This window comes from Calypte anna, chromosome 2, assembly GCF_003957555.1.
Source record: "Calypte anna isolate BGI_N300 chromosome 2, bCalAnn1_v1.p, whole genome shotgun sequence".
In the NCBI taxonomy this organism is placed as follows: domain Eukaryota; kingdom Metazoa; phylum Chordata; class Aves; order Apodiformes; family Trochilidae; genus Calypte; species Calypte anna.
In genome coordinates, this window is record NC_044245.1 from 74,566,303 (window position 1) to 74,588,392 (window position 22,090).

Consider the following 22,090-nt stretch of genomic DNA (forward strand, 5'->3'; position numbering starts at 1 on the left):
GTCATGCTTATAAAATGAGAATACTGCCGAAATCCATTAGTGTTGGCCGGAGTAAAGTATGGGAGTCTTAGAGTTGAAATGGGAAAATCACTTGGAGAAAGGAGGCACTTCAGTTCCTTAGTGGACTCTGCTCTCCAGAGTTGTGAAGAAGTTGAAACCAGGCATTGGTTATTTTTTGTCTCAGTGTATCAATTCATTGCATTAAGAGGACAAATGCTTGCTTTGGATCCATGCAGAGTTTGTGTGTGTGTAGCAGCAGTGCAAAGCCATCATCACCCCTCCCTGCCCAGGCAATCTGAGAGGAGCTTTGCTCCAAAGGCTGCCTGTGCTCATCAGCAGAAATTTGTGCAGAGTCTAACATGTCCTGTACCTCAGGTGGGCAGATGAGCACTATTACACCTACAGGGCTTTCAGTCCTGTGGTGGCTCATAGCTGTAAGATACTGTCCAGAATTAGCACAAACCATTTAATCTGTGTTTTCTGTTTAATCTCTTTTGCCTGGGCTTTCTCAAAAAGCACAGCTTTAATGTGTAATATGTGCCTTGTTACTCAGGCACCTCCAACTTTCTTGCTTTCAGCCCAGGTACATTTTTTACTGACTCTCCTGGGCTGGGGCACTAAAGGCAGGCATCCTGTTGCACATCAATTGTGGGATTATTTCTGCAGAATGGAGGTGGACTACAATCCCCTCTCTGACAAATGCCACACTAAGGCTGAGGATAGAAATGTGCTTTCAGTAAGCCAAGGGTCTGTAAGGATGTAGGACTCTGTGCAATGGTTTTCTGGTGTATTCAAAAGAAGGATCATGCAAAACCATGGATACTTCTTGAAGTCACATGAGGTTGCATGAAAATAAAAAGGGTAAATTTCTTCCTAAAATGAGAATCTGAACTTCTAATCACTATTTCAGTCCTAAGAGACTGATAAGCTTAGGTCTTTAATTAAAACTTAGAATTGATAAATGCATAGGACATAGATAAAATGGTGAACAGCAGATATCGATTATGAATAAGAATTTGAGAGCTTTTGCAGACTAAATTCTCTCCTTCTAGGAGAATGGCACCATCTGGTGGATTGTCTTTTTGGATATTTTTCAATGGAAATTGCAGTTATAATTTAGAGGCTGTTCCTCTATCATAAAACTGAGTATTTTGTAAGAAGGCCTGAAAATTAAAGAGGAGAATAAAAGGTTATAGTGACTGACAATATAAATGACACATTTATTAATCATGGAATTTACTTCCTATGCAATAAAGATCATGTGAATATAAAAGAGAACCAAGAAACTGGTCCTATTCAGAAACAGCTTATAAAGTGTTTACTTAAACTATCTGTTCACAGCTATGAACAGCTAGTAAAGAAATTATTCTACAGTTCTATATTTTTTTCTGAACACATTAATGGAGTAAAAGAAATCAAAGTAATACATTAATTTTGGTTTGGGTTTTTTTGTGACACGAGTACTCTCATTTACTCTTTTACTACAGCACAACTGAGTTGATTTACTACTACTTCTGAAGTAGTAATTTTTTGTTTTCAGATATGATGCAGTCATTGCCAAATACATTCTGTGGGTTAACTATGGCCTGGAAGTCTCAAGTAATCAGTCAGTAGTTCCCCTGATAATGCAAGTGACAGGGGTTTCTGAAGTATTCTAGCACCTTCTGCCCATCATACTTGCCCTGCTACATTGCAGGAAACTGGATGAACTGCATATACTCCTAGAGTTCGTTTCTGCCTAAACATGCAATCCATATGATTCTTTGCTACTGCATAGTGGTCAATGAGATGAAATGTTTTAAATTTTATTTTATGAAAATTAATATCCATATCATTTGCACTATACTCTAGAGGAAAATATTACAGAAGAATTTTCTAAAAAATTGTGTTTATCCTAAATAAACAAATAGAATTCTAAGCAGTGTAAAAGAATAACCCAGGCAGGGTTTTAATTTTGTGTGACCACAGTCAGCAACTGATGTGTACTTAGGAGTTTTCAGTGAGAAAACAGTTAGAATCACTTAAAGGACAATAATCTGCAGCTGCAAAATCCAGTCACCGCTGGGAACCCCAATAGTCCCAAGCACGTAATAGAACCGTATTGAAAGTGACAAAGGAAAATTAATTAGACATTTTTACATAATGGTCAAAGAGTGCATTCCCTCATTCAATGCAGCCTTTGCACGCCTACTGAATTTTAAGAAAACCAGACTGTATTCTGCATGATATTTAGCTGCCATAACAGAGAAATTAATGAGCCTGTTTTCTCCCTTCTTCTGATAAATTTGTTCTCAACTGGTCTCCATTCACAGTAATTATCATCTGTTTTATTTTACTTTGGGTAATAAAAAAAGCACAAAGGCCCACAGTAGAAGTGAAATTAATAAATTTTAAAAAGCAGACAATTAGAAGTGGCCTGACAGTGCTTAAATATCTCATTAAAATTCCATATTGTTTAGCTAGCTGTGACATACACTCATTTATGCCAGCTTCTTGACATGAAGCCTGTTGTTGACATTAGATGCAATAGGGCCAGGAAAAAACTAGTTGCAGAACACTGACGATCACTTGATATGCCTTGCATTTTAAGAAAAGACAGTGTCACTTTCATTCATTCTGTAATTTATTAAAGCGATTGAAATATGTCAAAAATGGTTATTTCAAATAAAACTATAAAATAGAATCAAAGATCAAAAATAAAAATAATTGTACACTTGTTTTCATCTTATTTTTTTTTATATGATGAATAGAGTGGCATGATAAAAAACAGTTGAGCAGAATTTCTGCTGTATCCAGAAGCATTGTTTTCTAGAAAGGATACAGACTAAAAAGGACTTTTTTCTTTTTTTCCCCTCTACAGAGAAAAACCTAGAGAAAGCAGGAGCTGCTTCAGTCATGTTTTATCAAGCAGGACTTGGGAAAAATTTAAGAGTAGAATCCTAGGGTTTAAGGGCAGGTGGAAAACAGAAATGGTTGCAAAGGAACTGGGTTAGTAGGGGATGTGTCAGGAGAAATGAGGAGAATAAGCAAATAAACATGGGACAGTTCGGATTCAATTGGCTGCATTTGAAGCAAATGCCCACTTTACTCTGTGTGACACGACAGCTGGAGTCTATGGAAATGGGAATATGTCAGCTGATGATTATGGCCTCTGAAAATTGCAAAAGGTGTGAGTCTTTTCAGCAGCCAAGCAGAGGAACTACAGTCAGTCTAGGTAAGGAATCACTGCTCTCTACAGTGGAGAGAATGCTCATAGCAGCTGGATTGAATACTTGTTGTTTTTATTGGTTTGGGTTTGCTATTAGAGAGCAACTTGTCCTAAGATCTATGAAGAGAAGACTCAGTAAATTTGAGAGGCAATTTAAGAACTTAGTGCCTGCAGGTGGTGGAAGTGTCAACACCTCTTCCCACATCTGCAATGTGTACTTCCAAAGACATGTGAACCACTTCTTTTAAAGGGTTCCAGAGCTGCTGGGGAAAAGAAAAAGTTAAAAAAAAAAAATAAAAAAAAATGCTGCTGCTAAATGACTGTTAGCTGAACAATATGATCCTATGTAATATTAAGAATTATTCATTTGCCATAGGTCTATAGTAGTGGTTTTTTACATAAAACAAAAAAATGAATGATAAAAACAACAGCTGTCTTATGCCTAAGGCTTGTTACTAATTTAATCATACTGTTAAATAATTTGTATCTAATTTCAGGGATCAGTTAAGTTGACGAATATGAATGTGGCTCTTGAGGAAGAAAATGATGTTAAAAATGTTTAGATTTAGGACATAAATAATAATTTATTAAAGGTGTTATTCTTTTTTGTCTCCTCTAGTATCTGTGGTACTCTTATGGAGTACATTTATAAAAATCTTTAAAAGTGATCTAAGTCAGTTTCCACTGAATTTAGTAAAAGAACCCTGACTAGAGTGTTTTTATAAGTGCTAAAAACTACAAGCTGATCTCATAGTTAGAGAAGCAATCCTATAAAGTAAAAAGCTACGCAAAAATGTTATTGAATGCTTCAGAATCTAAACAGATTTTTTTTAAAAAAATATATATTTAAGGTTAAATGTTACTTCTCAAAAGCATACCACTTTGCAAAAAGGACTGAAATGTTTTGAAACCGCATTTCTTGTGTACGTTAATAATGAAATATATCTGTGACAGAATGTCTTATCCTTTAAGAGTTCCCAGAGAATTCAGTCATGTACTTTGGATACAGAATGCATTGTCTGCATAGTTAATGACTTGAGGAAAAGGTTGTTTGCAAAGTCATGCAAGCAGCGTTTTGAGTCAATATTGCCACAAGAGAGGCTTCCCAAAAAGAGTCAATAGCTCACAAAATAACCTTTGCAAATTTTATTTTTCATCCTTTTAATCTGGATGAGTATAAACATGACAGGAAACATCTGCTTTATAGAATTTCAAATTTTTAATAACAAAGATATCTAAATGTACTGTCCTTCACTATCCAAAGTAATGGGAGCTTTGCTGCTACTTTTAGGATGAACAGGATCTCATCCTTACCAAACAGGCCTTTACAATAGGAAGGCAGAATAACTTGAGCTGAAATATTCTTAACTGGGGAAAACTAAGAAGTGTAATTACATTTTGCCAAAAGATACACTCTGACTAGCTATGAAGACAGTTTATTTTCCAGTCGTGGGTAAGACAAGAAATTTTGAGAGTGGAAGTCTGGGCTTTTATTTACTTCTGACACACAGGGAGGAGTGGCACATGCAGTTTTTTAAATCACCTAAAATGACCCCAGGACTGCTGGACAACTCATCACCAGATCTGGTGTAATTCCATTTTGAAGTTTTGCAGCCACAACTCTCTCATTCAGTAATGTAGACTATCACATAAGGATTCAGGAACTTATTTTTAGATATAGCATGAATGAAGATTCAGTTGGTGAATGAACACTGTCTGAGTTTTGGAGCGGTCAGATACGTTAACTTTTAGAGTATCAGGATTGAAATCTTGAGTGCCTGAAATTAAATAGTAAAATTTCAGCACCCACAATTAGGACACACTGATGAAAACAGTACTAATTTTAAAACAGAGTAATCTTAGAGCAATAGTCTCCTCTAAGCAGAGGAGGAAGGGATTTTGTCTTACACTTCAAAACCCTCTCGCTCCATGTCTCCCAGTATGTTTCTTACTTGCCACAGTAGCAGTTTTTGCTGGAATTACAGCACTTCCTTGAATCTCTCTGAAGGGATTAAAACTGAATCACAAAGGACAGAGAGTTACTAAAGGCTTTTTTGTGCTAATGGAGAGAGAATTCACTTAAAAACTCAATTCCAGACATCTTGAGACTGTTTGCTAGTTAGCTGATTATATTCACAAAAGTGTTCTATGAAAGGTTTTAACTCGATAGCATAATTTCTGTAGAAGATCCAACTTCTTCCTTTTTCACTGCTAGTAGTGGTCCTATTCATTGCAGTTAAATGGCTGTCCTTCAGACTCAATAATATTCCATGTTGCTGAAAGCACTTAGATTTTCATTGATCAGGATTGCTTGTACAGAAGAAACAGAAGAAAATGAAAGCAAGTGTGATATTGCATGAGTCAGGAAGCTGTCTAAGAGCTTGTTGTCTTGTTTACATGTAGCCTTGTGAGTAATTATATGAATAAAATGTAAAACTTTATAAGTGGTCACACATAAATTTTTCCAGAAATCTGGGCACTACAAATTTGAACTTTTCCCAGGCCAAAGAAGGCAGCTGAATGGAGAACTCCCATAGCATATGTATCTTTTTCACTCTTCTTCATGCTGCTATGAAAACAAAAGCTCTCTTGCCCTTTCCTGTTCAATGTGCTCAAAATTGAATTACTTTGCATGCATTGTAATGCTTGAAAGTAGCTTCATTTTTCATTAGTTCATATGTTTTCGAACATTTTTCATTAGTTCCAAAAGCCACACTTTATCTTTCAGTTTTTAACAAGACCAGCAAATAAAAAGAAAACCAGATACTTGCATAGCTATAAGTTATCAGATGCCTTCTAAAATATCATAGTGTCCCATTTTGAAATGTTGTCAGCTCTTGAGATTGCCAGTTGACAGCTTCTTCACTGGAGTCCATAATTCTTACAAAGGTATAATTTTAGGGAATTTAAACAATGAAATACACTGCTTTATATGGAATATTTGGAATAGGCTGGTGCTCAGCCCACCATTACATTTCCAAATTGTAGATATTATTATACCATGACTGGTGATGTAACAGAAGACCTCTCTATTATCACCACACTACAGAGCACTAAAAATCAATCTGCATTCAACTGTCTTAGAAGAGCATCTACCACTGTACTGTGAAGGTTAATGTTTTCATTTTATCATGGGGAATCTAAAAAACAGTAGACTACTTTGTTGATGAACAACCAGGTATAGAAACAAGAGTATGACAAAATCTCCTCATTACAGTCTTTTGTTTCAGTCACTGTTTTTACGGATGCTGAGAAAAACTCTGCCTGCAGTACCTTGAAAGAGGCATGCTTAGTAAGGCAGAAAAGAGTGAAAACTGTTTCTATGACCTTTTGTCAAAGAATATCCTCATAGTTATGCCTAGGAAGTGCATTCCTCCAGTGACACACTAACGTTTTCTTTGGCTGACTCGTCTTTGTTGAAGAAATTGGTTTAATAGACTCATAGAATGGTTTGGGTCAGAAAGCACCTTAAAGTTCCATCTAGTTTCAACTCCTGTCACAGGCACAGATAACTTCCACTAGACAAGTTGTTCAAAGCCCCATCCAACTTGTCCTTGAAAAAGTAATCAGAGTTTTTCTGTGGTGAGTGGTGGTGAGACACCAGGGAAGGAGCATCCACAATTTCTGTGGGCATCCTGTTCCCATGTCTCACCACACTCATAGGAAAATAATTTCCTCCTAATATCTAATATAAATCTACCCTCTTTCAGTTTAAAGCCACTACCCCTTGTCCTGTGACTTCATGCCCTTGTAAAAAGTCCATCCCCAGATTTCTCATAGGTCCCCTTAATATACTGAAAGGCTGCTATAGGGTCTTCCCTGAGCCTCCTCAGGGCTGAACAAGCTGTACTCTCTCAGCCTGTCTTCACAGGAGAGGAGCTCCAGCTCTCTGATCATCTTTGTGACCCTCCTCTGGACTTGTTCCAATACCTCCATGTCCTTCTTGTGTTGGGGACTGCAGAACTGGACACAATATTCCAGGTGGGATCTCATGAGAGCAGTGTTCACCTGGGATAGAGTTTATTTTCTTTTTAGTAGCTAAAATAGTGTTATGTTTTGGATTTAGTATGGGATTTGGTGTGAGGGGAATTTTGATGATACACTGATGCTTTCAGTGTTGATAAATCAAAACTTCCCGTGTTTTGCTCAAGTGTAGGTGCACAATAAGCTGTGAGGGAGCACAGCCAGAGCAAGCATCCAAATTGGACAATGGCATATTCCGTATTATGCAATATTGTGCTTGTTGTATACAGCTGGAAAAAGAAGGAGGGGGTAAAATGTTTGGAGTTACCAGGTAACCATTAATGCATGATAGAGCTCTTCTATCCTAGAGATGACTGAACACCTACTTGCTGATAGGAAGCAGTGAATGAATTCCTTCTTTTGTTCTGCTGGTGCATGCAGCTTTTGCTTTACCTATTAAGCTGCCTGTATCTCAACACACAAGCTTTCTTACTTTTCCTCCTCTGACTCTCCTACCCATCACACTGTGAGGGGAGTAAGTAAATGGCTGCGTGGGGCTTAGATGCCAGCTGGGTTTAAACCAAGATTGACTGCAGTCTGGCAGCACACAGTCAAGAAATTTGCCTCATGTGAAGGACACTTGAGGTTTTCTCTAATAATACTGTATTGTCAAGGTATTATACTGATCTAAATTGTGAAGTAAATACAAAATTGGATTTACTGCTCAGATCAATAATAAATCAGACTGGTACACTAGAGAGCTGTAATATGATTTTAGAAAAAAACCAGAATGCAGACACATGAAAAGCAGGGAACTGTCACACTAATATGAGATTTGAAACAGGAGAGCTCCACTCACAGCTAGTTTTAAGTGGGTATATTTAAAATTTCCATGTGTTCAATATGACCTTGTAGTCTGACTCTCTTCTCTCTCCTAATCACTAAAATATTTTGTTTTCAGTGTATGAAATTGGCTAAATATGCATAGTAATAAATTTTCTGTCTTCAGCTAAAATCTTATAGGTTTTTGCTAATTAATTTGGAACTGTTCCTTATGTGAAATAATAATTATACCCATTATTATGTTAGTACCTAAAGGCTCTGAAAAGGATGAGAGAAGTATTACTCCTGAAGCTGTGCAAAGAGTGCTACCCACGTCATTCTGGACAGTAATGTGATGCAACAGAAACAGATTTGTGTAGTGGAACAGCGAGTGTTGAAAATTTGGCACCCAGGGAATATCTGCTCTCACAGTTTCAAATACACTCAACTGTCCTCTTGGACTGAATACCTACCTATTAACAGCTGTGTTACATCAAGTGCACATACAGCATACATTCCAGTTTAGCTTCAAATAATCCAGTTTCCACACTTGAAGAGTGCTTCTCATATTAAACCAAGGTAGCAAGTAGGAAAAATTGAAATATTTTCTCCAAAAGTGTAGTCTTAAATGAAATTAAAATGTTAACACAGAGGCACTTTTATTATAGCCACAAAGGCAAGGACATAGTAATACTCTGAGGTGAGGGAGGTCTTTTTATACAGTGCATGGCATTGCAGAGCTAGTGTTAGAAGTGATCTTAAATTCACATAATACAGTTCTATGAGGATCAGTCACACATTTGTAATTCCTAATGAATGTCTATTCTGTTCTCAAGAACTTCCAAAGACAATAACACAATAATCCCTCTAGTGGGAAATATATATATATATATATTAAAAAAATAAATATATATATATACACTACAAAAATATATATGCTTACTGATAGCATTAGGTCTCTGTTTGAAGACTGACCACACTTAACCTGCAGTGTCTGTACACTTGTCTGCAGTGTTTCCTGTTGCCAGATCTTTGTTCCCCCTTTCTCTCAGGAGTTTCTTCTGCAAGGATGATAAAGCTGCATGTGCAAATTCCATGAAAATGATGTGAATATCAAGGAAATCTGAAATTGACCTCAGTTTGTATCTTTTTAAGTGGCTGGGTCATTTCTACAACAGGGATGGAATAGAAAGCCCAACTGAGGAAAAGCATCTCAGAGCAAGTTGCCTCTGTTCATCCATCAAAAGTCTCTGTCTCTCAGGCTGTATGGTCAGTTCATTAGTTCTTACTCTGTTCCTGTAGAAAGGAAAATTTGTTCATTAGCTTTGTTTTAGGAAAGCCTGACTACTGTGGTAAAAAGAAAGAGATGGTTGGAAAAGATACAATGGTCTGTGTTTCAAGGTTTAAACCAACCACTACTAGGATTCAGGACTTACAAAGGGCTATGTTATCCTAAGTGTTTTCAAATTATGGATTTCACCCAGTTTTTTCTGAAATATCATTTGTGATGGAGGCTGAGCCTGATGTCACTTGGAGTAGTGCTGCCTCTTCCTACCATTTTTCTCGTTCTTGTAAATGACTTACCAAGAGTAAAACCTTTTGTTGTGACTGAGGACATTTATGGCATTCTAAGTTCCAAAGCTGTCCCTGTCATGATGTAGGAAGCTATGTAGAATCGTATAGAAATTATGAATTAAGTCACTGAATGGATCAGATGACATTTTAAATTTTAATGCAAGTATATAAAGTAAAATTTATGCATTCTACAGTGCTTTGATCTTGAAGTAACAGGACAGTCTTCAAAGCAATATTCTGATTAAATAATTAAGGAAAAATCTGCACCTTTCACAGAATATTATACTTCCCACTAGATTGTGTAGAAAGCACTGTTGTGTTCTGGGGTTATTTTTACATGTTATCATGTCTCTGCCTAATCCAAATTTGTCCTTATTCAATGCTAAAGGCCTGGGGAAGAATGGCTAGAAAGCTGGCAGGCAAAAAAAGGACCTGGGAGTACTAATTGACACCCAGATGAGCCAGCAGTGTGCTCAGGTGGCCAAGAAGGCCAACAGCATCCTGGTTTGTATCAGGAATAGCGTGGCCAGCAGGAAAAGGGAACTGATTGTGCTCCTGTATTCAGCACTGGTGAAGCCACACCTTGAGTACTGTGTTCAGTTTTGGGTCTCCTACCACAAGAAAGACTGAATTGCAGGAGTGAGTTCAGAGAAGGGCAAGCAAGCTGGTGAAAGGTTTGGAGAGCAACCCCTGTGGGGAAAGGCTGAGGAAATTGGTATTGTTTAGTTTGGAGAAGAGGATGCTGAGAGGAGACTTAATTTCTCTGCAACTACCTGAAAGGAGGTTGTAAGTAGGTGGTTGTTGGCCTCTTCTCTCAAGTGAATAATGACAGGACTGGAGGAAATGGCCTGAAGTTTCACCAGGGCAGGTTTAGACTAGATATGAGGAAGAATTTCTCTGCTGAAAGAGTTGTCAAGCACTGGAACAGGCTGCTCAGGGATGGTGGTAGAGAATACCACCATCCCTGGAGGTATTTAAAAACTGTAGATAAGGCCCTTCAGGACATGTTCTAGTAGTCATGGTGCATTAGCATTCAAAAGCTAGGAATCCAGTGTATCACTTTACTCACTCAAACTGAGCCTAATACTTAGTGTTTGAAGATTTTAATCTAATATTTTGATCACACTTTACAGATTAATAAAAGAATAACAGCTCTTTGTGCTATTATTCTGAGGTTAACTCTTTTTTTTCCCTCAAACCACTCAGATTTCAGTGCCTCAGGTGTGGTTAATGTCTAATATATCACAATTCCATTGAAGAAAATATTTACTTCCCAAGGCACATCTAATTTCATACAGTATTTATGGCAAAATCCTTGGGTTCAGACATAGTCTTTGAAATCAGGTTCTTTTTTCTAATACAGCTTACACTACCTCCCTGCAAAATATGAACTAAACCAACAAAACCAACATGTATTTGTCAGCACGCAGATATCTACAGTAGGATTTTTACCAACACAGATGTTGTGATTAGAGAATGTACTGTTTATTTTTATCTCCCACATCCAAGCTGTGTATACTGGCAAAGTTAAGTCCCAGTTGAGTCATGACCTGAAACCAAGTTGTCAAGATGATAAAAGCAAAAGTCAAAACCAGTTTTTTCTATTTACTTAATTTCATATATGCAAGAAGAGCTTCCATCATAGTGGTACAAGGAAGACAATCCACAGATTAGAAAACAGAAAGGAAGAATCGTTCTCAAGAGATTTATTTCTCAAAAGCTTAGATATTAAGCTTAGTATTTGCTAATTGGCTCTTCTGCTGCTCTCCTTGAGCATTTTTTCCAGCAGTTAGTTTACCAGGCTATTCCTTTATGTGCATATTTAGTATAGACTATTAGCTGCTATTTCAAGCTCCTTGTTTTCTTGAGAAGCGCAACCTCTGTAAACATTATCACTGTCTTGGGACTGTGAAAGCAGCTGGATGGTTTTATAAATAAATAGTCTAAATTAATAAATATAAATAAATTAATTAAATATTTAGTGCTAAGAGTCATTATTAGCTTAGCCAGATTATGTGCCTTTAGTGGCTTAACTCTGACCGACCACAACAGATGAGGGTAGGGGAAAAAAGGGAAAAGAAAGTAATTGCTTTGCTGATTTCTAAGCTAAATAATTACGTGCAGAAACCCCAACCAAACAAAATAAACCAACCAACACAACAACTCCACAGCAGTAGGCTTCTCCTGTTTATCCTCATCATCCATGAGGGAGACAGGGATGGCCAGGAGAAAGGGACCTGTTTATTAATTTGCAAGAAAGAATTTTAGAGACAAATCCACTGTGCACTAAAATTTGCTGATTCTAAAACCTTAGTTATACTTTATAAAGCATTTATGACATCAGAAAGAAGAAACAAACATTTTGTACTGCTTCACAATTCAATGTCTTCCAATTTGCCAGGCAGAAAACAACACATTTTTTTTTCCAGATTAAATCAGTGTGTGTGTGGTTCATCTTAAAAAAAAAAACAGATTTTATACTTCCTGGACTGTTACCACTGTAAATCAAAAGTTATTCAAGAGATACTAGAAACATATTTGATTATGCACTAAATGCTGAGACTTGCAATAGCTGCTTTTAGCTACCAGCACAGCAAAAGTATTAGCAACAAGCTGCCGTTCTTCATCAATTACAGCAGGGAATGGCAGTATTGCTTTTGTGGACATGGCTGCTCCTGACAGCAGAGAGAAAAATATATATGTGTTCAGTGTGATATCTGGAATGCAAAGCAGGGGAAAAGTATGCTTCCCTGATTGTGTCTAGTATTCAAGATATTGATGGAGACAGCAAGATTGTGTTATTATCTGGGCTGCACAGCCATGAATACATAAACTGGAAACTGGCTTTTCCAAGTTAAATATGCCTTCCTCACATTACTTTTGTGGGAGTCAGCTTCTGGAGTATATCTTCAAAACACATTATTGATAATTTCTTCTATAAAAGATAAGTCCCAAAAGGGCAATGTCAGCATCTCTCTTTACAGATGTACATGTTCTGCCAGCACTGGAGATTTGCTAAAATTGCTTGTGGCAGGTCAGGAGAATATTTATTGAGACAAGGGATCTCCTGATCTGAATTGCAATATAGTGCTGCAGTGAGTCATAAATTAAGTTGGTTTTTTTTTGTTTTGTTTTGTTTTGCCTATTTAAAAAAAAAAACCACAAACAAAACCCAAAAAAGATAGGTGTTGATATGTTGATAGACATTTGGGTTGCCAAGGTGCTATTCTTTGTATTGTTTAGAAATAATATTGTACAAAGTAGTGAGTTTCTGTGCTAGCAGTTATGCCTGTCCTGCCTCCTGCCATATAAAAAAAATGTTTGCACAGCTGTCTGATTTCTTTCAAAAGAGTTAGGCACCACCAACTCCTAGCAGAATGACGAAAAGACAAAATCATACATGTGGTAGTGGAGAAGCTGAACACCAAGATCATGACAGTACTTCTAATAACTACAAAACAATGTTGGTGAAAGAGAAAGCTTATAGAAGAAGACCTGATACTCTATTTTTACTCACTAGTAGATGCAAGTACCTTGATAGTACATTGCAAGTAATTAATTCTGTGAAAATTAACACAGTGTCTCTTACTCATTGTTTACTAAGAAAAGACAGGAAAAAAAGGTGAGCAAGACAAATGTCAAAATGACAGTTCCAGAGTTCAAAAGAGGAGATGATCTTGTTAAGGAATTAATTTGGCAGAATCCCACAGGAGCATATAAAGAGGTTGTGGATTCTCTGTCATTGCAGCTATTTCAAATTTGGCACAAAAAGAGCTTGAGTGACTTGCTCTGAATGAACCTGATCTAGGAGTGGAGAAAGGATGGAGCCAGGGCCTCTGGAACAATTAAAAGATGTAGAATTCCTTTAACTTGAAGTACCCCTTCCCTTCTTAATACTTTGAAACTTTGCCACTCCCATCCAGCATTTTCTTGCTCCTTCAAAGCCTCAAAGAAGGTCCCCCTCACTTTTTGTGTGAAAATAATGCACTACCACTACTAAACTAAGTTTTGGCATTTGTTACAAAACTTAATGTGATTTGAAGGCCTAGTGAAAGCTGACCTTAATGAGAAAACACTTGACATATCATCACCTATTTTCTTCATCTTTGAATATATATTATTCTTTCAGGAACTATGTCTAAAAAAGTCACTTGGTTTTTTTGCCTAGCCTTGAATCCTGTCATTTCTCCAACACTGAATAAACCCATTTGTCTAAACCCTAGGTGAATTTTGTGAATTCTTGGTCATATCCTTTAGTCCAACAAATCAAAAATAAGAAATTAGGATTTTGTTCTTGCTTTTTTTTGTTGTTTTTTTTTGAAGCCAACAATATATCCACAGACAGCAATGTACCCCGCCTATGCTTTGGTGATGGCAAAACTTATTTCCAGGCTGAAAAGAGCACAAAGATTTAATATTTCGTCTTTTATAAGGAAAACATGAAGGGGAGGAGTGGTGTGTGTGTGTGTGTGTAATCAATAAACTGAATATTTTGGTTTGAAATTGAGACTAATCTGAATTTTGGAGTAATTAAAAAGTTTGGTCATTCATAAGAAATTTGAAAATAACAAAATGGGTGTATTAGAAAATGATAAAAATTAATTCTAGTTTAATCAAAATTGATTTTCCATTCAGATTCTCCTTTGATTTTGGCAAAGCAGCATTTTGTTTTCACTCCCCAGTTATGGTAACAGGCAAATAACAGCCAAACTCAATTTGGGAAGAAAAAACCTAATTCTGTCCACCAGGAGAAAGAGAACACAACCAGCTCTCAACACCTTCCCCCCATACCTTAGTTCTTCCTGGGTACGAATCCCTTCCCTGCTGCCTCCCTCTCAGGACACAGGGGAGGGGCAGGGGGGCTTTAGGGTCAGTTCCCCACACGCCGCTCCTTCCTACTGAGGGGGAGGACTCCTCACGTTCTTCCCTGCTCCAACGCGGGGTCCCTCTCCCGGGAGAGTCCTTCAGGAACCCCTGGGACATGAGTCCCTCCCACAGGTGCAGTCCCTCAGGCACAGACTGCTCCCACCTGGGCTGCACACAGAGTCACGGCTGCTGCGGGAGCAGTCACCTCCTCTGACACGGGGTCCTACACGGCTGCAGATCCACATCTGACCCTCTCTGTGATCCTTCACAGGCTGCAGCTTCACATCTGCCCACCTGTGACACTTCAAGGGCTACAGATCCATATCTGCCCCACTATGGTCCTTCAGGAACTGCTCCACCATGTTTCTCCATGGGCTGCAGGGTCACAGCTGCCATCTCACCACGGGCTGCAGGGAAATCTCTGCTCAGGCATCTTCTCCCCCTCCTTCCTCACTGACCTTGGTGTCTTTGCTCTGGCATTGATCTCCTCTCCTCTCCAATTTATTTATTTTTAAAATTTATTTTTGCCGTTTCATTTTCCTTTTTTTTGAATATATTACTCTCAGAGTCTCATCCATCTTCCCGTATCTTCTTGGCAAGGACAGAACTGGAGCTGAGGATGCTTCCAGCAGCTTCTCACTGGAGCACCCCTGCTGCCCCCCCAGCTAACAAAACACCCCTGCACTAACTGAAGGCAGATTTTTACTAATGGAAGACTGCCAGAGAAAAAGCACAATATTCCTGAAGTAAAGTCTTTATTTCATAACCATTCTCATTATGGTATAAACTCAGGCTTCCTATCAATTCTCTCCATTTTAGTATAAACTTTGATGCGTTTTTAGTGGTACTTCAGTCAGTTTGGCCAATCAGTAAGAAATCTTTCCAATTCCAGGGCTTCATTCTAATTCTAAGGCTCGATTTTATTTGCAGCTATTGCTGGATTGCATTTGGGCTTCAGCCAGAGGAAAAATCAGGCCAGTATACTTTCTGTGATTAAATCAACTATTTACAATACGTTAGTCCTCAGTATTGTCTGTATTATTTTAAAGAAGATATAATCTTCATTAAGATTCCATACCATTTTCATGACCTATGTGAACTGTTTAGCATTTTTAAATTTTCTTTCTAAAACTTAAATAACTAGTTAGGCACATAATTCCATTCTTCTGCATTTTATAGTATTTTACATCAAGTTTTTTGATTGCACATTAAAAAAATGTCCTTTTAAATGCTCACTATCATATAAGATATTTCAAAACACAAAAAATATTGTCTTTTTTCATTTGATTATTCCATGTAGTAATATAAATATGTATTTTAATTAAAATGTCATGAGATCTTCCATCACTAACTTTTTTACATTAAAGTTTTACTGCTATAGTGCTGTGTTACCGCTTGCAAAAATAATTAGATATTAGAGTCTAGTTTTTAAAGTATATTGGGTTTATGTTTTGCATAAAATAGAAAGCTTGTTATATACAGTGGGCAATACTTGATAATTCTGGAAGGTTAAGAAACCAATTTCAGAAAACCTTTTTAAAACATTAGATATAAATTTAAATTATTAAATGGAAGTGCATTAAAAAAACATGCCTGACTTCCCATAAAAATATAAACTTTACATATTACCTGTTTGTTGTGAAGGATCCAACATATTAATATAGCTGAAACTTCTGTCACTGTGAAATAGATTATTTTTCATATTCAGTGCCTGCTATTTATCAGACTAAAATGTCTACCTTAATAAGAATTAATTCATAAATTTGTGGGAGGGTTTGTTTTGTTTTGGGGGTTTTTTTGTGCTATAAGGTTGAATTACCTGGAGCATGTACCTAAGAATACATAAACTAACATTTTTAGACAACTAAGAATTACTCTGTATAGGGATCATCAGGCACTTGGGTCAGCTGCAGAGTTTTCAAGCAGGCTGATGGTTACAGGCATCTTTCTTCACTTTGCAACATCACATTTCTTCATGACAACTTACACATTGATAGAGATTTGGCTGTGGTATTCCACATGCCTAACTCTACATCCCTGGCACAAGCAGACCAGCGTTGCCGTGCTCCCTCTGCCAAGCCCCTGCCTGCAACATTAGCTGCAAGTGCCTGACATGAGCGTAGATGCCTACACAATAAAGTGTAATAACAGGTGACATAAACTCTATTGTGAGGACTGCCATGAAAGCACTCACTCTGGCTCATCCTTATTCAACATCTCTTCTTGTAAATACTTTCTAGTTTGGAAGTAACAGAAACTGCTGGTGGAGGTTTATCAGGAGCTGCTTGCTGATCATAGTGGTTTTGGAAAGACAAGGATCTGGTCAGTACTCTGTTGATTTGTTTTAATCTGCTTTTGCTTTAGAAACAAATGATAGAGCAGGGGATGAGCTCTGAAATCCATTCTCAGCCACAGTGGGTTTGTTTTGGATAGGTAAAAACTTTATTTCAGTCTCCTTACACACTCTGGTATGAACAATTATGAACTTCACCTATTAAAAATCCTCCCCTAAACTGTTCAGTACTTCACATGCCAACATCTTAAATATATGTGAATACTTAAACAATAAGAAGAAAAATTAAGGTTGCTTGAGAATCTTAATTGAGCATTTCTTATCTAACTTTTTGGAATATAAGAGAAGTTGATGAGCTGGTCGTTCTTGATTTGTGTTGATTTTGAATACTTTATGAAGTTTATCTTATTCTAAAGTGCATGTAATCCATGCGTTCAGTCATAAATCACAGATTCATGGAATGGTTTGGGTTGGAGGGGACTTAGAGATAATCTAGCTAACTTACATGGGACACCTTCCATTAAACCAGTTTGCTCATAGCCCCACCCAACCTGCCCTTGTAGAACATTTCCAGGGAAGAGCCATCCACAGCTTCTCTGAGCAACCTCTTCCAATGTCTCACAGTGAATATTCACTCACAGTGAATAATTTCTTCCTAATATCTATTATAAATATACCCACTTTTGGTTTAAAATGATTTAAAAGCATCCTATCAGTAGGGTACAGCCCCTCCCCATCTTTCCTGTAGGCCCCTTTTAAGTGCTGGAAGACTGCTGCAAGGACTTTTGGTGCCTTCTCTTCTCTAGACTAAACAATTCCCACTCTCTCAGGCTGTCTTCATATGAGGGGGTGCTCGAGTGGCCTGATCATCTCTGTGGCCCTTCTCTGGACCTACTTGAGCAGGTTCATGTCTTTCTTATGTTGATGACCACGGAAATTATCTGAGTCTAGTAAATACAGATCATCTTTCCTTCTTGGTCTCTTTTATAAACAACAACAGCAGAATGTCATTTAACCATAATGAGTCAAAATCAGATTTTCAGATTTATACTAGGTATTTATTTATTAGGGTAAAATGCTAAATAAACTGCTGTTCTGTCTATAACTCTACAAATAAATTAATAATCACACTGTTCATTCCAAGGTAAAAAGTGAGAGGGGGGTTGCATGGATGGATCTTGAAAGTACTACAAACAGCTACATTTGCTATACATTACTTTCCTGTCTAGGTGGTAGGATCTTTCACACGCAGCATCTCTCAGGGAGACGTTTTCAGAAATGAACTTTGACAAGTCCATTAAGGTTAATTTTAGATTGTGAACATCCTTTGAAACTTGCCAGTTTTCATTACAGAAAAGTAGCAGTCTTGAAGCACTTGCAGTATTTCACAGATATTATTGAAAGAATGTCAAATGACCTCCAAATGTAGAACATTTCTTAAAAATGGTTCAGATAATCCTACTTCCTGTGCTGTTTCTCACATGGGTTGTCTTAACCCTTACTCACTCCAAATCAGCATTGCAAAGTCCTGCATTCATTTGCACAGAAGATAATAGGAAACTCTTAAGCCTCAAAACAGATGAGAAAGGCTAAATATATGGTCATTTGTTTTGCTGAAAACTATAGTTTGAACACTACTATCTTTATGGGAGAGTAGAGAAATACTTTGTAAATTGCTAAGTGACCTGCATGAGGGACAAAATGTTTTTGCAAGACTATTGCCATTTACAGAGTTTTCTGTCTCCATGTACATTTCATAGTATGATTCCTCTCTAAGTTGGAATATAAAGCAAATTGCAAAAGGACTGGTTTATAACCATGATTGAAAGCAGAGTATCAAGGGCAGGCTCTTCCTCCACAATAATTTTATTTTCTAGTGAGCTGTACTGAAAGGGAAAAAGACTCATGTCTCAACAGGCTGAACAAAACACCTAAATTCATTTTACTGTGGGAATGTGATTTCGTATTTAGAAGACTGCAGTATAGTCTCTTAAGGAACTTAGAGATTGGTGTACTGGTAGGTTAAGGAGCTGCTTGATCAAACACTTGTTTTAAAGGCAGCTCACATATTTTACTTCCACAGTTGCCAAGATTTTCACAAAACCGTTGGACATACTCCTTTTACAAATTCCCTCCCCAGGCCTCCATCCTATATATATCATGTAATATATTTTTGTAAATAATATGAGCATCATAGATTTTTTATAAGTATCTTCTGGTGGTCAACTGCTTCTCCTTTCCTTCTCGTTATGCCTCAGCTGTTACCTAGATGGTCCTACCATGGACCTGAAAAGTTGGCTGCTTTATTCTCACCTTCTTTCCAGTGGAACAAGAATCACAGCAGCATCTACTAGTAGCAGGACCAATATGTGTGGAATATCCCTGATCACTGCTCTATACTGAAAATATGATGACCTGTGTTTCTTTGCAGGTGCATATGTGCTTCAAGTAAAGGCCACAGATGCTGATGATCCCACTTATGGAAACAGTGCTAGAGTGGTTTACAGCATTCTTCAGGGGCAACCGTATTTCTCCATTGATCCAAAGACAGGTAAATAATTTATCATCAGCAGCAGAAGATTTAACTATGGATTTTGGTTCATACAGAGAGTATCTATCAATAAATATGGACTAGGCTGATATGGCCAAAAGCCAGAAGAGTAGCTATGAGCATTATTCACTGTTGAGTAGCTTTTGAATTGATTAAAGTTTGATATAGAAACAAAAGTAACATGGCCCTCCAGTCAGCCCTGGAATATCTAAAATATGTATACACTGAAAAAAAAAAGGTTTAATGCTTTACACCATTTCTCTATAATGAAAGTTTTATATAATACATGCATTCTAATTTTTTTTCCTGATTCAGTTTTTTATCTTAGGTCTCCATTCTTTTTTCTCATAATTTTTACTTGCTGAACTTAAAATCAGATTTTTTTTAGCAGTGATTGTTTTGCTTCATAGAGCTAATCTGAGACTCTGAAACAGATAATAATTTCCTTCTTACATCTTTTCCTGGGGCATAGTACATTTGTCTGAGGCTATTGGATGTGTGAGTAGAAAAGGATGATAGTCTTAAAGACACTAAAATATTTGGGAGGTTGGTAGACATGTTAATTAAGTATCTTATCCTATACTTCTAAGCGTCATTTCCATATTTAGTAATTCAGTTAAAGAGCCAATAAACTACATGGAGAATGCCATGCATTGTGTCATCCTGAATGTGTTAGAGGGATAGTTGTCCATATGCCTCTTTCAGCAAATAATTTCTCCCTCCAGTGATGCTCTACTTGAATGTCAGATTGCATATCAAGGACCATTTATTTATGATCAGTCAATAGTCTTTGGGTGAGAGCCTCATATGGTTGTTAGTGCACTATCTCCAATGGGCACAATGCTTTGTCACATCCTCCATTTATCAGGAGATCTTATTGCAGTTAGCAACTTTAAATGGAAGTGGGACTTCTAATGTCTGGGGAAAAAAAAAACATTTACCTTTATACTGGGTTTTTTTGGGGTTTTGTGGTTTGTTTTATTATTACTATTATTATTTCAGTCCTGGAAAGAATGAGGCAACCTTTACTGAAGCTGGAGTTGTAGCTCCAGTACATGTTTCCCAAGGGAAAAATTAAGTTACTAGTATTTCACAGAATCACAAAATGGTAGGGGTTGGAAGGGATCTTGAAAGATCAAGTCAAACCCCCCCGTCAGAGCAGAATCTCTCAATGTAGGTCACGCAGGAAATGTGTCCTGGCAGGTTTTGAATGTCTCCAGAGAAGGATATTCCACAGCCTCACTGTACAGCCTGTTCCAGTGTTTTGTCACCCTCACAGTGAAAATCTTTTCTTTACATTTACAAGGAACTTACTGTGCTCTAGCTTGTACCTGTTGCCCCTTGTCCTGTCACTGGAAATCACTCAGAAGAGCCTGGCTCCATCCTCCTGACACTCGACCTTTACATATTTATAAGCATTAATGGGGCCACCCTTCAGTCTTCTCCAAGCTAAAGGGAACCAGGTCCCTCAGCCTTTCTTCATAAGAGAGATGTTCCACTTCTTTAATCTTCTTTTTGGTTCTGTGATGGACTCTTTCAAGAAGTTCCCTGTCCTTCCTGAACTGAGCGGCCCAGAACCGCACACAATATTCCAGATATGGCCTCACCAGGGCAGAGTAGAGGGGGAGAAGAACCTCTCCTGACCTACTAGCCACACCCCTTCTAATACACCCTAGGATGCCATCTGCCTTCTTGGCCACAAGGGCACATTGTTGGCTCATGCTCATCTTTCCATCCACCAGGACTCCCAGGTCCCTTTACTCTGTGGCTGTCTCCAACAGCTCAGTTCCCAACCTGTACTGGTACATGGGGTTGTTCTTTCCCCAATGCAAGTCTCTAAACTTGCCCCTGTTGTATTTAATTAAATTTCTTACCTCTCAACCCCCCAGCCTGTGTGGGTTTTCACTGTATGGCAGCACAGCCTTCTGGGGTATCAGCCACTCCTCCCAGTTTTGTGTCATCTGCAAACTTGCTCGCATTGCACTCTGTTCCCCCATCCAGGTCACTGAAAAATATATTGAATAGTATTGGTCCCACTACTTAACCCTGAGGGACTCCTCTAGATATAGGCCTCCAACTGGACTCTGTCCCATTGATAACAACTCTTTGACTTCTTTCCTTTAGTCAGTTCATAATCCACCTCACTACCCAGTCATCCAGACCACATTTCCACAGTTTAGTGGTGAGGATGCTGTTGGAGACAGTGTCAAATGTTTTAATGAAATGTAGATAAATTGCATCCACTACATTACCATCATCTAACCATCTTTTTACATCCTCATAAAAGGTTATCAGCTTGGTTAAGCATGACTTCCCCTTGGTAAAAGCATATTGAGTGTTCCTAATGACCCTCTTGTCCTTCATATGCCTAGAGATAGCACTGAGGATAACTTGTTCCATAACCTTTCCAGGGATGGAGGTGAAGCTCTATAGTTGCAGTTGAAGGTCTATAGTTGCCAAGGTCCTCTTTCTTACCCTTTTTGAAGGCTTCAGTGACATTTGCTTTCCTACAGCCCTCAGACACCTCTCCAGTTCCCCACAACTTACCAAAGTTAGTGGAAATTAATCTCACAATGACTTCTTACAGCTCCCTCAGCACCTGCATGTGCATCCAATCAGGATCCAAAGGTTCATGGATGTCCAGATTGTTCAAATGATCCCTAGCTCAGTCCTCATCAACCAAGACAAACTGCTCCCTTTATCCTGACTTCTGCTGGGGCTCCAGGGGTCTGGGGCTCCTGAGGAAAGTTCTCCAGCAGTATAGACAGAGACAAAGAAGGCATTCAGTAACTCTGCCTTCTTCGTATTCTCT

At 38.0% G+C, this 22,090-nt stretch overlaps 1 protein-coding gene across 2 annotated transcripts in view; it reads left to right on the plus strand.

Moving 5' to 3' along the window:
• The window catches only part of CDH12 (cadherin 12), a 142,343-nt gene that overhangs the window by 52,337 nt on the left and 67,916 nt on the right, over nt 1-22,090 (plus strand). Inside the window, exon 3 of one of the 2 annotated variants that reach the window (XM_008490509.2) lies at nt 19,159-19,278. The exons of the other annotated variant lie outside the window; for it this stretch is intronic. Coding sequence (XP_008488731.1) covers nt 19,159-19,278 — 120 coding nt within the window. The remainder of the gene's footprint in view (nt 1-19,158; nt 19,279-22,090) is intronic. 2 annotated transcript variants of the gene reach the window in all.